The 19,753-nt window shown below is 26.3% G+C and overlaps 2 protein-coding genes and 1 pseudogene across 2 annotated transcripts in view; 1 reads left to right on the forward strand and 2 right to left on the reverse strand.

The window, feature by feature from the left end:
* LOC112602435 (uncharacterized protein PF07_0086-like) overlaps positions 1 to 6,803 on the reverse strand; it is a 33,240-nt gene extending 26,437 nt beyond the window's left edge. Inside the window, exons 1-2 of the mRNA XM_025350508.1 lie at positions 6,775 to 6,803; positions 3,862 to 3,908 (exon numbers count right to left, since the gene is read on the reverse strand). Coding sequence (XP_025206293.1) covers positions 3,862 to 3,908; positions 6,775 to 6,803 — 76 coding nt within the window. The remainder of the gene's footprint in view (positions 1 to 3,861; positions 3,909 to 6,774) is intronic.
* A 101-nt stretch (positions 6,804 to 6,904) lies between these two features.
* Positions 6,905 to 12,397, reverse strand: LOC112602425 (hsp70-binding protein 1-like). The gene is made up of 6 exons (XM_025350500.1): positions 11,378 to 12,397; positions 9,552 to 9,717; positions 9,258 to 9,482; positions 9,024 to 9,179; positions 8,745 to 8,968; positions 6,905 to 7,061 (listed from the first exon to the last, which is right to left on the reverse strand). The coding sequence occupies exons 1-6, from the start codon at positions 11,882 to 11,884 to the stop codon at positions 7,014 to 7,016; spliced, it is 1,326 nt and encodes a 441-aa protein (XP_025206285.1). The 5' UTR covers positions 11,885 to 12,397; the 3' UTR covers positions 6,905 to 7,013.
* Positions 12,398 to 12,811: 414 nt separating this feature from the next.
* Positions 12,812 to 19,753, forward strand: LOC112602423 (annotated as a pseudogene).

Raw genomic sequence — 19,753 nt, forward strand, 5'->3', positions numbered from 1 at the left:
AATGCTTGGAAAAACACTCTGTATAGATATTTAAAATGTTATATATCATTAGTGTATAACATTAAATCGACGTATTTAGGTTAATGGAGTACTTAAACTATCCGCGATGGACCCCATATGTAGCTAATATATTGCCTATCCAGAACGCCATGTTACAATCAGCTTAACGGAATAATATTATTTATCGTTTCTTATACACAAGTATAATATTATTTTATTATTGTTATTGTACCTAGTGAAGTTTTGTTACCATATCTTGGTTATATATCTATACGTTGTTTTACTAAAGGAAAACCGTGTGTAATTCAGCACTTATAAGTATAGAAAATCGTCAGGGTTTTAGCGCATTTCGCAAAAGTTTTATTACTGTACTTAGTTATTCCCAAAACTCCGTGTAACCATGTATAGGTATTATTACTACTTATGTCTTACACGCCGTTTCATTTTTACCATGACGGTCAGGACTGCAGAAGCTCTTTGTTGAACGTGTCACAATAAATTGTTGTTATAATTTGACGTCCACTCGTCAATACTCCATTATCAGTCACGTCGGCAATAATAGCACAGTAAACAACCGAACAAACAATCGACAGGTGTTTTAATATTAAAGTGCTTTACTTTACCGACGATACACGTCAAACGAACTTTCTAAGAATATTGTATAGGTACATGACATGACGCTAGACAATATTTTTACTGAATACAGAATATAGGTTGTACCTACCTATTTCTATATTATTTTTATATGCATAAACACTCAAAGTAAAATGAATTCAACAATTTTAGAATCTAATAGCACTAAAAAACCAAGTCATGTCGTTAAATTTGAAATTTTTTTCGTTATTACGAGTTTTTTAAATTAAAAAAATTATGAATTACCTACACATGTTTACGTCATATTTTAATTAAATTGATTATAGTTAGTCAAAATTTACTGCATAATATGATACCAACTATTATTTTGTGTGTGTGTGTGGGGGGGGGCATAAACATAGTTAATATGATAATAAATCTGAAAAAATTTTCTCACTGAATCATCGTCTCAATCCTTATAGATAGGTGGTAAAAATAAAGTTTGGGGGGGGGGAGTCGCCACAATAATGGTTTTGATACGGAGCCCGGGAGACTAGTTTCAGTCATCAGGCGACACACGTTAATATGTTATTCATTACGTAAATTTGTGTGGTGCGTCATAAATTTATTGTATTTCTAATTAAATATTTATATTATGGCATCAAAATATTGTACGTTTATGAATTATTAAGCTATTTTAGTATGATGAAACATTAAACAAAAAGCCTACTCCTTGTTTATCAATCAATTAAATCTATAAAGACGAAACATTTACTCGTAGATTTCAGAGTAATTGATATTATAAATTTACTTAACTATTAGTGGTTGTGATAAACGCAACATACTTTTTTGTTTCGTCTGCGTATTTTTTCGAGGTGATAAAGAATAGAGTTTACCTGTTTACACACATTACCTAAGTAAATTTAACGTAATTTAAGTATCAACCTATTATCTATAGTTGCTGAAAATAAAAAAATACCTAGCATTTATAAATACTTATGTTCGAAATAACATTTTTATGATACCTGTATTGAAAAATTTTCTCTGCTATGTAATATTTGTACGTAGGCGTCAATTGGATCGACCTCGTAATCGAGTAGATCACTGTAATACATGTGTTGAATTTTAATTTAATGTTAATTTTTAATCACTGCGTATAAAAAACAATTTTAAGCAAAGACAATGTATCACCCTCAATTTTTAAGGACTCATGCAGTTATTTGTTTTTTAGTATTTCCCACTTATTTTAAAAATTGACTAGACATTTTTTATAATTGATCACAAAAAGTACCAACAAGATCCAATATCTTACACCAGAAACAACCATCAAAGTTAAACATTTAAGCTTTATTGTTACTACTCCAAAATTTGACGTTAGATACGTTAGACACCTTTAAAATATTTGATCATATTTTATTAATAATGTTCGAGTGTTTTTATCTAAAAACAAATATTTTATCTAAACGTTCAAATAGAAAAAAAAAGACAGTTGAGATTTATATAGATAGCATAAAAATATCGAAAATAATTTTAAAATTTTTAGAATTATTTAAAAAATAATTAAAACTAAATATTAGTAAAGGAGCCAAGTTTATACGATATTTACTGTTTGAAATACTATTAAAAAACAAAATCAATTTTGTTAAAAACTAGTCTAATGTAATTCTGTTTTGTCCAAAGTTTTTTTTCTGTTTTTCCCATTTATTTTGAAAGGTCTCAATAATTTACAATATAGAAGCTATAAAAAGTTTCTTTAACAAAAAATAAATTTTAGAAAAACATAAGTACATCATCATAAAACCAACACGTTGCGATATTTAGGTATTGAATTAATAATATAAAATGATCGAAACCATAGTGTACAGTATGTAAGCCATACATGTAATAAAAATTAGTGCAAAATCAATGTGGAAATGTATGTATACAATAAATATTAAATACATACTAACATTAATTAATAATAAAATATTATGAAAGTAAATACAATACAATTAATAGAAAAATTCTATTCTCGTGAAAAAATTATTGACATTAAATTGTATTATGATTAAAAATAAAAATATTTTGGAAAATCAATATTTTTTTAATCATTCAATTTTTTCTATTTTTATGTAGTTTAAATTTATTTTCATATTAAAATTTAAAATAAGTTGCAAAATTTCTTTCATTTAGTAAAAATTAATTAATATAATTATCTTAAAAATCTAATAATGTATTTAAAAAATGTTAAAACAACTTCAAAAAAATAAACAAGTTGGATACTCCTCAATGACTAATTTAGTAGCCAACTTATCTACAGTACGCACTTGCATATGCAAGGTCCTTTTTAAAGTCTAAAAATCTCTTAACTGTAGTATATAACTTATTTTTTGACATAATATTATGGCTAAAGTTCATTTTATTTTATCAAATAATAAAAACTTTTAAAAACAGTTTAAAAAAAGGTAAGCAAGTGGGTAACTGCTCTGGTGTACATTAGGTGTCGAGTAGATTACTATTATGGATGTGTTAAATTTGAATTCAATGATATATTATTATCATTGTATATTTGCATACGAAAAACGATTCTAAGCGAAAATGATCTGTCAGCCCTTTATGACTAAGTATGTTTTATTGTTATAACTTATAACTATTAAAGTCGTTTATTTTACTATTACTATTACAGTAGGTTTATACATTTTTTTCGAAAATTTTACATTTATTAAATCATAAGTATTTATTTATAATAAAATAAAGTAGTTTTGCCAATGCTAAAGAAGAAATAGAACAATTTGAGAAAGAAAATGATATACCACTGAGTTTGTGGATTATTCAGTTCAATACTATCCGCATACTTTTACTGCTGAGGATCTTCATAATTAAGTAAAAATAGACGAGAACCTGGAGGTTACAACAATATCGTTAATTGATGGAAAAATCTTAAACGCAGTGACAAGAGGCAAGGAAAAGCAAAAGGAAGATAAAGAAGAACAACCAGACAAAGTTGTAATACCAAGTAGGTATTCAACAAACACTTAATGCAGCAAATTATTAGAAAATACTTATTGTTTCATGGAGATGATCCAAAGTTATCCCAAAATACGGGACAAATTCATAGAAAAATACAAAATAAATATTGGCAAATTAAAAAATAAAACAAATCCAGACAAAGACGACAGATTATTTAAAATAATTGTATAAAATATAATACATATAATTTAAAAATAATAATAAGTAGGTATGATGAATAATATTACATTGGTACATTTATACATAAATAATTGTATTTATATAATTTTTTTTATTTACCCTCTCTATTGCGAAAACTCTCTATAACGAAAGAAATCGCTTGGTTCCTTCAGATTTGTTTTCACTGTATATTGTTTTGTGTAGCTGTGAACACGGCACAAACACCACTATCTCTACCAAAGTATTCTTAGACTGTCACGATACGATACACAGAATTTTAAAACACACAATAATCAATTATTATGACTATTATTAGCAATAAAAATAAATATCGAAAAGTCGACAACATAAAACCTAGTTATGATTATTTATAGCCTTTTCGATCAGTCGTGTACTCGTGTCAATTTATAAAATTACCTAAAATAATACGGAAATATTCAACAGTGCCTAACATCATCAATAGACAGTAATTGTCAACAATAACTCGGGAATGATGACAATTCCTAAATGATCATCTTTTCCGGTAGGTTAATCTTTATCCTATCCAAGACTTTTAATAGATATATCATCATTTAATTGATACCTAACTTGATAAATGTTTTTAATTACAAATAAAAATAAACATGGTTTTTATACTATAATTTATACACCTGTAATTTCAGTATTTTTTTATTTTATTTTTTTTTAAGTATAGGTAACCTATAGAATGAGACACTATTTAATAAATTTTGATTTTGTTAAATATATTACATCAATAATCGTTGTGTGTAATAAGTAATATTTTCATATATTATCTATTATGAACAATAATTAGGCGTTCATTAAACAAATAATATTATTTATTTTTTTAACTACAAGCAAAATCTAAGTTATGAATAGCTCAATAATCAATTTTTAATATTGAAAAATATATTGTTTTTAAATAAATGTATTGGATTAATTTGTATTTTCATTAACTTTAAATAGATTTATAATTTAGTATCATTTAAACAAATAAGACTTATAAATAGATAGGTAAATTAGCGACTTTGAATAGTAATAGAAAATATAATATTAAAACATGTCAATCATTATTGTTATATTATAAATTATTAAAAATAAACACTCATATTAATGTATAAAATATGATTTTGAAATTACGTCAGAATGACTAATAAAAAAAGGTGGTCAATAAAAATGATTTATAAATATAATAATATAAAGGTACTTTTTTTTTTAATTAAAATATACCTTAATAGTATACAACAGTGGAAAGCGATCCACAAACAAAGAAAAACAATTCATAAGAACTGCTCTCAAAACTGGAAATTAAAATTGTAACAGACTATAGTAATAGATTATAAATACACATTCATAAAAAATAAAAATAAAAAATAGAGTTTGAATGTCATATTTTTATTTCTTTGAGTTTAAAAACATGCAATTTGTACAGTTTTCAGCTATAAACATGATTTTAATTATCAAATTATAGTAGATTAAAAATATTTTAAAAAGAAAATGCGATGAATAAAGATATTATTACAATCATGTACATGTATATTTCAAAATTGTATTAGGCATATCTACATTTTTAAAAATAAATTATATCATTATAAGCGGGAATACATTTTTTGATTTATTATCAAACAGTTTTTAAGTAAAGAGTTTTATATTACATGAATTATTTTTCAATGATATAAAATAGATTGAATTAAATATTAAATTTTAATTTTAAATTAATCTTTACTTATCTTTTTTTAGATGTGAATAATTATAAAATTGAATAAATAAAATCATTTTAAAATTTTTATTATTTTTAATTCTTTTTAATATTAAATAAAGCAATAACATCCAAACTCCAACAACAATAGTTCCTTATTTCTTACAATATAAATATTAGCTGAATGGTTGTTAAAAATTAAGAGTTAGTTAAGATTTTATACCAAATGTTTATTTTTTGTATTATACAAAATTTGTTGAAAGTTAAAACAAATTAACAAAATTCAGTCAATTGAGAAAATTCCGTTTTGAAAAATACAATTATTTTTCCAATACACAATTAAAATACAACTATTATCAATGTTGAAAACAATGTAAAATCTCTAAGAAATGTAATGTTATGAATTTTTATAGAAAATTTTGTCGATATCTAAATTACAGTGAAACCTCCCTTAACGGACACGTCTAAATTACAGATACCTCCAAATAGCGGACGTTTTTTGAGAACGGGGACATTTTCACCACTTTAATATAGAAAAACTTCTAAATACCAGACACTTTTATGGCAATTTAATTTTTGATTTTGACGATTTTTATCGTAAATGTTGAATAATCGTGGAATGCCTCAATAAATACCTATCTTACTATCTTATATAATCTGACTACTATTCATTATTATACTATGTACAATTATAGTTTATCTAATCCGTCTGTTATCGCGTCGATAAAAACATTTTTCATACGATTTTTCAACAGTTTATGTTCTTCTATCGATATACTTCACTGTTCTCCAACGCAGTCGAATTAAAAAATGCCTTGATACATGAAATTACTATGCATAAAGTAACAAGCTAAAGTAACTGATTTTTTCAATAAATGTTAATTTTTGTTTACATTTTCATTAATTTTTACATAGATAATAATATCATAACTTTAAATAATACATAATATGGATAATAAATATTTGTATTAAAATAATAAAAATAATATACATTTATCATTATTATACATATAAATAATGTTGTACATAGTTATTAATTTCTACAAGTTATTTTCCCTCTCTGGATAGCGGACACCTCTAAATAACAGACAAAATTAAGGCGACCGAGAGTGTCCGGTATATAGAGGTTTTACTGTATATCAATTTTATCACAGACAATATGAACTGTTCAATAATAATGTAAAATATTTTTATATTATTAAATTCATATTAAACTTAAATTATTAAGAAATGACAACAAATTTGGAAAATAAATTCATTTTAAATAAAATTTCCTACATTTTAGTTTTTAACTTCTTTGTTTAATATGTAACACATACATCAATTAAACATACACAATAAACATCTTATCATATACACCCATTATATCCATCTGAATTAACTGTAATAATCAACTTCAGTAATAGGATGAATTATTTTTAGAATTATATTATTCTAAAAATACAAAAAATTAAATAAAGTGAAATTAATAGCGTAATGAATCATAGGTTTAATTTTTTTTAAAAGCAATTACAAGTATGAAAAAGTTATATCATAATAAAATAAGTAAAATGAAATGTGCCGCTTTGTCCTTTCACAATGTTAGAGTTTCCATCAACCACAAAACTTGATCATTTTCATCCTGTAAAATAATTAGAATATAATATAACAATTTAAAAATATTAAGCGTTGAAATTTGAACTAACTAATAAAATTATCTTTAAAAAGGATAAAAATGTATGACAAATAAGCAGATATAAGAACAATTTTATAATGAATAAGTAACTGTAAATAAATAAATATATTTAGTAATAATAAATCAATGCATTTAAGAAAAAAAAATTCTAAAACTAGTATTCTTGTTTTAATAAACTTTTAAACCTGGGTATCAAATTTGCCTTTGCCTCAAATTATTTATTTTTTTTTTTTAATCATCTAATTACAACAATATTTATAATTATTATGATGTAAATTAAAATTTTAAATGTTTATTAAATCATTTTTTATCAAAAATTATTATTATTATTTTTTTTTTTGATTTTACTCTTTATTCATAATTAAGTATAACTCTGACTATGTAAAAACATAAACAATCTTACAATATTTTTAAATAGTTCAATATTCATTTGATTCAAAAATAATTTTATATCAATACCTATTGAATAACATATATTCAAGAGGTTGAACAATTTATATTTCTATAGCGATATTTAATTACTTTTATTTTTATTTAAGAACTTGATAATATGATAATGAAGTAGTTGAGTATACTAAAATATTATGAATAGGAAAAAATATATATATATTAAAAATAAGTTTTAGAGAAAAAAAACTACATAGGCTGTCTAATAAATAAGGTACAAAAATTAACAGAATAATGAAAAATGAATTAATTACTTGAAAGCTTTTATATAATAAATTAAACATATTTTCCTATTTTTCCACATAGTTACCATTCAAATTTATGTATTTTTCTCAACGAAGAGATAACTTGAAAATTCTATCTTCAAAATACGCAACATATTTCTCATCAAAGTATTCAAATAATGATAGAATTCTTTTAGCTTTCATATTTTCTATCTTAATCAACTACACATAGTTAAATAATAACATCATCATAAAAAAACCACAGATCTACTAGAATACCATATAAAATATTTAAATTTAAGCTTTTTGTTTAAACTGTTCAATTATAAAATAGATTGATCTTTATAAGAAAAACTCAATTTTGAAAATATTGGTCAATAATTTACTTTTCATACGAAACATCATTCTAATTGATCAATTGGTTTACCAAAAAATATTAATTTCATTAAATAAATCTGTTAATTTAGATATAATAATTTATTAATATAATGATGATATCAAACAAACTTGTGGAATAATTTTATTTTATTTTTTATACTTTCTCTTTATTACACCTAAATATATTAATTTAATATTTATAATAAATAATATATTCTTAAACTGTGAACAGATATTTATACATTTAAATTGTACCTATAACTATAATATTTTAACAACATTTTTGTAAATGGTATTTCTGAAGTTTTGTTTCAATTATTAGGTATAATAAAAATATTGTTGAAATTTGGGCACAAAATACATATTTTAGTCATACTATTGAAACTAATGTCTTAATTCTATAAAAAGTGAGATGGGAAACTATGTGTCTTAAATGTGTTATGAATAATATTTTAACATGACCCCATTTAGCTGTTTTCTTCAACATTTTAAGCTATGTATTGATTTTGCATATTATAATTTAAAAACTCAAGTATTGCTTTTTGTTTATAAATCAAAAACTATAAACGAAATATCTTGCCTGATATTTCGATTCATCTGTTGAATATGAATCTTTTAATGATGCCAATGCTTGTTTCAAATCCTCCAACGAAGAGCATATTTCTTTAACTCTGACTGGTGACAAACGGATAAGTCCATTCAATGCTGATAAAATTAAATCATGATGAAATGGTTCAACATTTTTTTCCATGCCCATGATTATTGAACAGATAATTTCAACAACACCAATATCAACATACATTTCTGTAAATATCAATATTGTTAAAAACTATATAGTAGTATAACAATCATAACATACCTGCTACATCATTACCCAAAGTACAAGTTGAATAGATCATGAAAATTGCTTTAATCTTCAATTTATCAATGGGCGTTTTCAATGAGTTGATAATCAAATCTTTACCTCCAACCTCAATGAATTTCCAAAACCCAGATATGTTATCACGAACAAGACCTAAGAAATTTAAATATTAAACCATACATTTTGTCAAAATATAATGATTAAATTGATTACAACTTATTTGTAACTCACATGAAATCGCAGATAGTGCCCTAATACGCACATCATCGTTAGGATCATTTTCCACCATAGACATCAATGCGTTAAGGTATTTTGGATTTTCCATGAACTTTTCTTGGCAGTATGGATTTTGCTGAACCAGCGAAGAAATCAATTCGCATATTTTAATGCGCACAGATGGATGCTCAGAACGGATGCACGGTAAAAAAATATGAAAACCGCCAAGCTTTTCAAAATCTGAAAAACTCTTGGTTATATTCACATGTTTATATAAAAAGAAAAATTAAATTAAACATTGGTACCTACCGTTAGCATAATCAAGATCGTAAACATATTCTGCAATAACATCAAATGCGAATTCGTGTTCATCCACTTGTTTCTTATTGTCAAACAAAATGTTAATAGAATTGTTCATTTCTTCATGTACATTAACTGTCATGGTTGAAAAAACATTTGAAAGATATTTCTTACTCTATAAACATAATAAAAAAAAGCAATTACTAATAGCAAAAACATTAAAATTTATAAATAAGTAGGTATTTAGATTGGATAAGTATTTAACGAAACAGTTTTAAACAATCGAAAACATTTTAACAGAATAAAAATTGGTACTTGATGTGAAGTTATGAATAATAAAGTTATATAATATATATACCAAAATACCATCAAATATAGGACTGCATAAGAGTTTGGTCGAAAATGTTTTAAACTGTGAACAAATTAGATCCATATAAAATTATAGTAACCAAGTTTTTTCAAAAATTATAGTCTAAATATAACCTTCAACAACACGAACTATTAACACATTTGAATCCTTTTCACTTATCATTTCCATGTTATATTCTACTCGTACAAATATTTATTAAAATATATTTAAATCATTCAGTGGCGTAGCCAGGGGGGTTTTGGGTGTTGTACCCCCCCCCCTATTGATTTTTATTTAATTATTCAGTAAATTAGTGATCAAAACAAGAAGACTACGGTTAATGTAATGAAGTTTAAATACTTTTGACTTTAAATGTTTAAAATACAATACAACAAAATTAAAAATATGCTTTACATATAACCTATTGTATATACCAAGGATGAGCAACTGGCAGCCCACAAGCCTTTTTTATCTGGCTCGTGTTACATTTTCAAATAACATCATATAATTTACAAAATCATTCTAATTAAAATACATGTTTTGAATAACCTTTTTTCTTTTTTGCTTTCTATATTCTAACCCATTAGATTTTTTAATTTTCTAAAAAGTTGTCCTCTATTAATTTTGAGTTGCCTATCCTTAGTATATACCTAAACCATTTAAAAATTCTGGCTACGCCACTAAAATCATTTACCCATATTAAAAAGACAAGTCCAAAATAAAATAAAATAAATTATTTAATAACTGAGAATAATTGCATAAACAAAACAAATACAGAAAAAATGAAAAAATATTGGGATAAATGAATAGTATTAAGTATGTTATAAATTTCCACTGATCAACATCTTATATCAACAAACAATTGTACAATTATTCAACCAGACAATAAACTATTATAAATCACAAAAATTAAATGATTAAATTTAAGAAAAAAATATGCAAAAGAAAACAATAACATTCTTTTTAACCTATAATTGGTAATTGCTAGATCATAAATTACGGTTCTAAATCTGGAAGAAAAGTTATTTCTATGACTGATTCACAATTGCAGCAATATGATTTTTAACACGAGACTAAACTAGTATAATACATTTGAATCAGAGACGCAATAATAACTCAAACAGTTTGTTCAGATAATCAGTAACCGTAACAATTATAAAAAAAAAAAAAACAATGAATAATAATAAATATCAAATTCCAGGACTAAGATGGATAGTAGAATTGTGATATAATTTTATTTAACTTGATTTGGTTTAAAAACCACAAAAGTGAACTGGATGGAGTAAAGTATGAGCAGCATTACACAGTTGGAAACGATAATGAAAAGTGGGAAACGCAGTGTACTACGCCCGCCGGTAGTCATCAGAAATCTAAGCAATCGGTCGTCATCGTAAGACGGATATAATACAGAATGGCTGGTACCCAATATCATCGTCACGAGACAGTACTGTAGGTAAATGAAGAGTAAAAAGGTAGAGATACTCACTTCCTCAGTAAAACTAGTCGATTTGGCTTCTTGTTCTATGGATGAACCGGCGGTTAAGTTGTTGGCGAAATTGAACATTCCCTTGAGAGTGCGCACTTTCTCCAATTCACTGTTGGCGGACGCCATATCGGAGTGGTCGGCGTCATTGACGGTGGCAGCGGTATCGGCAGTGGCGGCGATATTGATGGTGGCGGCGGCGGCAGCAACATCGGCGGCGACGGCGGCAGCAGCAGCGTTTTCCTCAGCGGCGCGGTCCATGGCGGCTACGTCGATGATACTGGCACCGACGGGGGTCATACGGCGGCGATTGCGGCGGCGAATACAACCATGGCTGCTGTTGAAGTTGTTGTTGCTTTGACCACGGATAAGACTATCCTCCATCATCAACATTTCGATCACGTTGTCGTCTAAGGGTATGACGTCTTCAAGCGGCGGCGCGATGATGACGGGCCCGGATTCATCGTCGCTAGACGACGACGACGACGAACGCAAGAAGATGTCCTCCATGAGGCTGTGAAACGTGACCGTCGAAGCTGAACGGCGGCGGTGACGACGGTAACGGCGGGCGGCACGACGAGAGACGACGTGCGTGAACGCGTGACGAGCGGCGAATGACGGTGGTGGCGTTTAGCGTCCGACGTGCCGCTGCCGTCGACGTGTGCACCGCGCGCGCCTGTGGGTTGTGTACGGCCGCGCCGAAATCAATCGCGATACGCCGCCGACGCGGCTGAGTATATAATCGGACAAAAAATCAATACCGAACGAAGGCCAAAGACGGTGGCGGACGGAAGCTGTGCGCGCCGTTGTAGCGGAGAGAGGTACGGGAGTAGCGCGGACAGCACGCGGTTTGCGGATAACGGAAACGGAACACGCGAAACGCCGAACGACGTTACGTAGTTGGACCGACACTCCGATGGCCCAATGGTTGTCGAAAAAATGAATAATAGTTATCGTGCGCCGCCGACGCCGCAATCAACAGGCCGGGCCACGCGCGCGCACGCTCTTTCTCCCGTTATCAACAACTACTACAACATTAATTTGCCAATACTTAATAATATTGTCGTAACGTAATCCGCGTAGATAACTTAATAAATAATAGTATAATATTTTTATTTTTTTATTTTTTTATTATTAATAATTCGCAATAAATCAACGTCGTCGCCCCCCCCCCCCAACGATCGATGAATAAACCTTTTAATTATTTCAATATTAAATCGCCTATGTCGTTGCCGTTATCGTTAATGGCTTATCAGCAGGCTAGCCGCTGCTGCTACGACGGCTGCCCGTTTTCGACGAGATAGATATTTCTGCGTTGTCTTCGCGATCTCGCGTCCTTAGTTTTCGCTTTCTGTCGCCACTCGCGATTGCGTGCATAAATATTAAATATTAAATACCTACATAGTAAATAATATAACCGATATTGATCAATGTGTTTTCGTTATTATTGCTTAGCCCAGTTAATGGCGTTATTACTTGTCACGATGTCGCTGTATATTATATTGGCATTTGGCTACCTAGTACAAAAGTTCCATCGCAATATTTGAACAAGTAAATGTTTATTCCACCGATATGATATAAAATAAGTCAAATCCAAATTTTCATTCGCAATTATTATTCTACGATTTATATATTATTTGTATTTATTTATTTAATGGTAGTGATAAATCGTTAATAAACGAATTGTTCCTTTGAAACGAATGCAGACGGCGAATGAACCGGAACGCTTACTCGTATGCATATTAGATGTAATACGCAGTGGTGAAACGAACGTGATGTTTGAGAAGCGATTGCTTCTCGATTTTTTTTAAGATTTAGGAGTGGGTGGGTGCCAATATGAAAGTGACCAATAATAACTAAATATCAGTACTACTAATACTAGTATTTATTACAATTTATGTAGGTATATAAATATATTACGAGTAAAGACAATTGGCAGTAACGGCAGACGGAAGTGATAGAACTAATGAATAAATTCATATATTATGCCATAGATAAGATTGCCATGACTTCAGGTGTTTAAAAAAAACAGCTGATGTATAAATAATTAATTTCATATTTTTAACTTTTTTTTTAGTTGACAATTCAACATAATAATACTGTATTACTATCTAGGTTACTGTTTAAATATGTTAATAAATATACTACTATCGAATAAAAAAACTCCCTAGTCTTATATAATGTGATTATTTCATTATTATATTTTATTTTATTTATTTTTTCCAGCAACAACAATAATAATAATAATATACAATAATATGTACAATACATAAATTCACCTACATAATTTTATTAATAAAAACGTTAATTAAAAAAAAAATATTTTAAGTATAGATGGTAATTGGTAAGTGGGTTGGTGGGTGTGTAAATTTTAATTCGCTTATAGGTTATTTTAGGTTTGTTTCGCCACTGGTAATACGTCCAAACCCAAACTGATCTAAATAAATACATTGATACCAAGAGCCAAAATGTTTGTAGACACATTTTATATAATTTGATATTTTTTTATAAACTAATACCTAAAAAATTAAAATTTATTATAATAATAACTAATAAGTAAATTTTGATTTTATAAATATGACGTTAGCCTCATCTGACAATGATGAGAACCACATAAGGCTCGCAACCTGTAAGTTAACTACCTATATAACATTTACGTAGATATCGAATAATGTATACCTAAGTGTGTGTGAATATGATATAATAATACATGTACCTATATATTCTTGGATTCTTCGCATTTCAACTGTTATTTATAATAATTTATAATAATATTTACTAAAATTATTTCGAATTTTTGAAATGTTTAATTTTTATTGTCTATAATTATCAATCACGTATCTACTAAAATATAACCATTCATAGACTAAAATAATTCGTTAACTTAATATATATTTTAATAAACTATAAATTGTTCGTAGTCAAAGTGATAAATCAGAAAAATTAATAAATTATAAATTATATACAATTGTGAATTAATATTATTTTCCATTTTCATTATAATTATAGGTACTACTTTATTAGAAAACCCGTTTTATTACCTACTATTTACTAGCAGAGGTACGACTACTTACTATGTAACTACTAAGTACTATTCAACGAGTTGCAATAATTATATTGATTTTGCCGATTTTGGTTTTAGGAAAATAATACATTATTTTACTGGTCAAAAGTTCATACTGGTAGAAATTTATTATTTTTCAATTACTACTTATTTATTGGATTATTTTATAATAATAAAATTATTATAATATAATTAAAATATTATATAATTATAACTAGAGCTCCATTTTTATGCATTATAAAAGTCAAAATATTTAAAAAAAAAACATTAATATAATATTTAACAAAAATTTTTTATTCGACATTATTTATTATTATTATTATTAATTATTATTTTTAAATTTAAAATGTATCAGCATATCACAAGTCTTAAAATTTAATAACGAGAATAATATAATTATTACACGTTATATTAAGTTATTAAGTATTTTTATCAAAGATTAAAATTTAAAATTTAATGTTCGTCTACACTGAAATCTGACAGAAAAAAGTCTTTTTGTGTAATCATTTTAAATGTCAAAAATTTGAATGGTCCAAGTATACTTTGCCCGTAGTAAATAAGATATTGTATCTATATATATGTCGACTGAATATAGCATAAGTATCTAATCCGGCTCTATTCTCAATTTTATATTTCAACACATATAAAGTATTAAAAATTAACTTACCTATATGGCTATGCGTCTTTTTATAATATCTTAACGACTTGCAGTCGGAGCTCAGTATTATAGATACAGCTTAAAAATATAGGCTCATTTTAACTTATCAATTTAACATACTAGTTTGATTTTTTAATAATGAACTAAATTTTGATTTCATTCAATTGTTTCTACGTTAACTTAAGAAATTTTAATATTTCAAATTTACTTTATTTAGCATTTTCATGTTATCTGGAAAAATTTTTTTGTTAATAACAGTTTTAATTTTAAATTTGTAGAACACAGACAATTTAATAGAAAATAACTATCTTAAATTTACTAATAATTTCGTTTTATATTTAAAGATAAAAACTAATTTATCATATTAATATTATTCATAATATTGAAGAACATTAAAGTTATCTATATAATAAGACATTTCGTATAATTTGTACACAAATTATATTCATAATAGTACTTATTATATGGTGCCTAATATGATTATCAAATATCTGGTTTAGACCAGCCACGGTGTCAAAAAATATTTTTTAGTATAAAAATACATATTATTATTATTATTATTATACATTTTTATCATTTTTTCATTTCCCGCTCATTCATTTATTATAGTAGGTATTATTTAGTTATTTCTATAAACCTTAGTACTTACTGTGATCGGTTAATCTACTCGTACTTATTACTTAGGTACTACTTATCGTATAACTATTTTAGATAAATGATAACCTCGTAGATAGTTGTTTGTTTGAACACTTATTTTAGATATTATATGTAAATAAATTAATTTAATCACATTTGTTTATAATATGATTGTATTAACTGTAAAAGACACATTCATAGTTCATCATGCAAAATAAATATTTATAAGTAGTAAAAATATACAATAAATATAGTTTTTCGTAGTTTTTATTAATGTTTGAATTAATTAGGTATTTAGTAGATTATAAAATTTCAACAATACATTTAGCACATATTATTTACTCTCAAATTTAAATTCAAATGATTTAAAAGTTTTAAATGTAAATAATAGAGTTCTATAAAATATGCTTCATAATATTTTAAAGTACATATATGATTTATAATATCCGTCCACGTTCATTAGGTTGGTACATTAAATTTTTATCTAAATGATTATTAGTTATTTTATTTCTTAATATGATTTTTTTATTATCTTTACTTATTAATTTAAAGTTAAGTTATGTTGACGATATAAGATATAAGTATTAATATAACTATAAATTATTTATAGTTATATTTATTAAATTAATTAATTAATGTATTAAAAATATGTATTAATTTAATTTTTCTCTTAATTAAAAAAAAAAAAAAACAGTTAAATTAGGTAACTAAATTAAACAGTTTTATTAACTTTGCATCTAGAATTGTAAAATGATTAAACATTATATGATATAGATTTACCTGTATAGAAATAGAAGGTAATTCGAATAAAATTTCTATCCCCTTTTTCATTAAAAACATATTGCTCTACACACTGAACGTTCTGATAATCAATAAAGAAGACATTTTTTTTTTTGAAAATTACATAAGTTTTTTTTTTATTTTAACAAATATTCTTTTTTCACGTGTAGTGCTAGCCACTAGGTATACGGGAAGGTATATTAACTGAAACATCTACGAGTATAGTTAAAATATGGTCGACGGTATGTTAAATCAAACACCGTTGCGACAAAATGAATCATTTATAAGCTAAGTAATTAGTAGCATTGCACATTATTATGATAAATTGGTATATTGTCATGGCCAGTATAAGTGGCATCACGGGTTTCAAGAACAATGCCAAACAAAGCACACATATAAACCGATAAGTGTGTATATGAACATATAGTTGTATAGACTTGTTGCAGGCGTAGGTTATTATCTAGGTCCTAGAAGGTGCCTGCACAAATTATTGTCAAATCATTTTTTCTATAAAATTATTCGAAAATATTAATTATTTTGAAGAATTTTGTAGACATTTAAAACAAGGCCTATATAAAAAACAATAGTGTCAACTGCCTTTATATTTTTAATGAATTTAAATTGCCATAGTGTGTGATATATCAAGCTAATTAAATATGGATAGAAAATAATAATTTAAGAATTAATTGAAAGTTTCAAATTTCTATGTTTAATACTTTTTAAAATAATACATAATTATAAGATTTATAATAAAACATATATATATTATTATATGTACATTATATCCATTATTTTATGAGTGCATATCAAACTTTGCTAAAATTTAAAATTTAGATGATTATAAAAATACATGAGAAATTAAAATGAACTTTATGTTATAATTCTTATGAGTATAACTTTTAAAAATTCTAGCATTCAATATCCAAACCTTAGGTATCAATGCATATAATTAATTTTATACATTTTTTATTACAAATTAATTTTTAAGATTTTGCGATTTTGATAAAATTCATCAAAATTATATCTTTTAAAGCTTATAAAATATATCGTGCCATAATATATTGCAATATTTTTTAAACAGTAAAATATTTAAATAATGAAAATATTTTTATTAAATTTTCTAGCTTATCACAAAAGAAAAATATTGTATTACATTTACAAAAAAAAAAAAAAATCGTATATTATAAATATCTAAAAATAAATAAATCAAAAAGGATCAGAATACTTAATAAATAATAAGTTAAATTATATGTAAAAATTTCGAGAAAATTCCAAGGATCTAAACTCTAAGTCAACAAACAATGATTAATAAAATTATTATAATAATATATATAGAATTTATAAAGTCGAAGTCATTAAGTTTTATTTGAGGTTTATTTAAAATATGAATGATAATATATAATTCAATAGTTTAATATCATATTAGTTGAAAATCAAATAATTATTTATTCTAAAACATTAGTAAATTTATTTTTAATCTTAATCACTATATTAAATAAGGATGAATAAACTTGTTAGTGAATTTTGTACTAAGAATGATTTATTTAATTCCGATACTATAATTATTAGAAATATTCAGCTTAAATACAAAATCACTAATACTCAGTAGTCAGTACTATTTACGTTACGAGAACTACTGGGAAGTACTTAAAACAAATATTTTATGAGAATATTTTAAGATGTGTATATAAACGTTAAAAGATAAAAATCAAAACTTATTCTACTAGTGTTGTACATACCAGTAAAACAATTAAAATAAACAGTGTATTCAACTTAATTCAATAATAAATTAAACAGCAATATAATTTCTACAATGGCTTGAGTATTGATGTTATTGTCTGTGTTCTGTAATATTGATCAATGATTAGTGTTTATGTGACGGAACAAGCATACTTTTTGTAACAAGATTTTGTTGCCAAAATCAATGAACAAGCAACTACATGGAAGGTAAGTCGTAAATTATTTATGTTTTTTTTTCAATAAATAATGAGTTAAAATATATTTATTTTTTTATATGAAATAAAATACTTCATAATAGTCTTAGTTTATTATCAAATACGTTAGTGCGTGGAAAAAATTATAAAAATATAATAATTCTATTTAAAATGTAAATTAGAATTATTGGACTTGTTGTCTGTGTACACAATAAGTAGTCGATAAAATAATTTGATTTTAAATTTTGCAGTATCTACTTTTCAACTTATTAATAACCATTCATATTCATAAAAAAAATTACCAAAATAGACGAGCGTGAACTTCGACCCAAGTATGCCAAAGGAAAATTTCCTAAAATATTTGTGATCTAAAGAAGTACAAATTCCAAACGAGCTCAGCGTTCGGCGACCGTTATTGTGCGTAGTTACAAACGGAGATTTCAATGAATTGTAATCCACGGAAGAAATTACTTTTTACTATCATTCATGTGGTAACGGATGTCAAGGTGGCCGTCCAATAAAAGCTTAGAAATATTTAAAAAACACGGTATACATAGTAGTTGGAGGAGATTACAAATCAGTTGCAAAGGTAAGCGACTTGTTCAGAGAAGAGTATTATTAATTAACTGCATTATTAATATGTTTAACTGTTCGCACGTCGTCTTTTAGAGTCGTAAACCATACAGAGTGCCGCCTTATCCTATTATGACAAACAAGGGAATAATACATGCGCAGGTTAACCAATGGGATCAAATCACAGATGCAGGAGAATGTATTACAGAGATCAGGAAATTAATTTCGATCAAGATCACAGATACAATATAATTTATTTTTACAATTAATTTTACATGCGGTAAACTATGTTAGATTTATTAAATATCGCTTATAGCACATAACTATTACTACATTACTAGACCTAATTTATAGCAGCATTCAAAAGGACATTATGCGATTCACGGACCGATTGAAGCATCTTTTGATGTATACAACGATTTTCCTAGTTACCAGTCAGGTAAATTATAAAGAATCACTAATCGTCATTATTTACTACATTTTACGTGTACATTTTCTTTTATACGCATTTGACGGTTTTTAAGCTTTACGAGATATCCGAAAATGCAACATATTTAGGAGGGCACACCTCGAAATTGATCGGTAGGGGTAAAGAATTTGGTGTCTCATATTGGTTGATGGTCAACTCGTGGAACGAAGATTGGGACGACCAAGATTTATTCAAAATCCGACGAGACACAAACGAATACGAAATCAATAATTCGACAACTGGTGGTGTACCAGTTACCAATTAA

Source organism: Melanaphis sacchari, unplaced genomic scaffold (genome assembly GCF_002803265.2).
Source record: "Melanaphis sacchari strain LSU unplaced genomic scaffold, SCAv2.0 Contig88_pilon_pilon, whole genome shotgun sequence".
Lineage (NCBI taxonomy): Eukaryota > Metazoa > Arthropoda > Insecta > Hemiptera > Aphididae > Melanaphis > Melanaphis sacchari.

Bases quoted from the DNA above. Each gene is read 5' to 3' on its own strand.
- LOC112602425 (XM_025350500.1), bottom strand. From the start codon at position 11,884: ATGGAGGACATCTTCTTGCGTTCGTCGTCGTCGTCGTCTAGCGACGAT. The intron at 8,969-9,023 runs GTATGTTATGAT...TGATATTTACAG, and splicing joins TTTGGGTAATGATGTAGCAG to AAATGTATGTTGATATTGGT. The intron at 7,062-8,744 runs GCAAGATATTTC...ATTATTTTACAG, and splicing joins CAGATGAATCGAAATATCAG to GATGAAAATGATCAAGTTTT.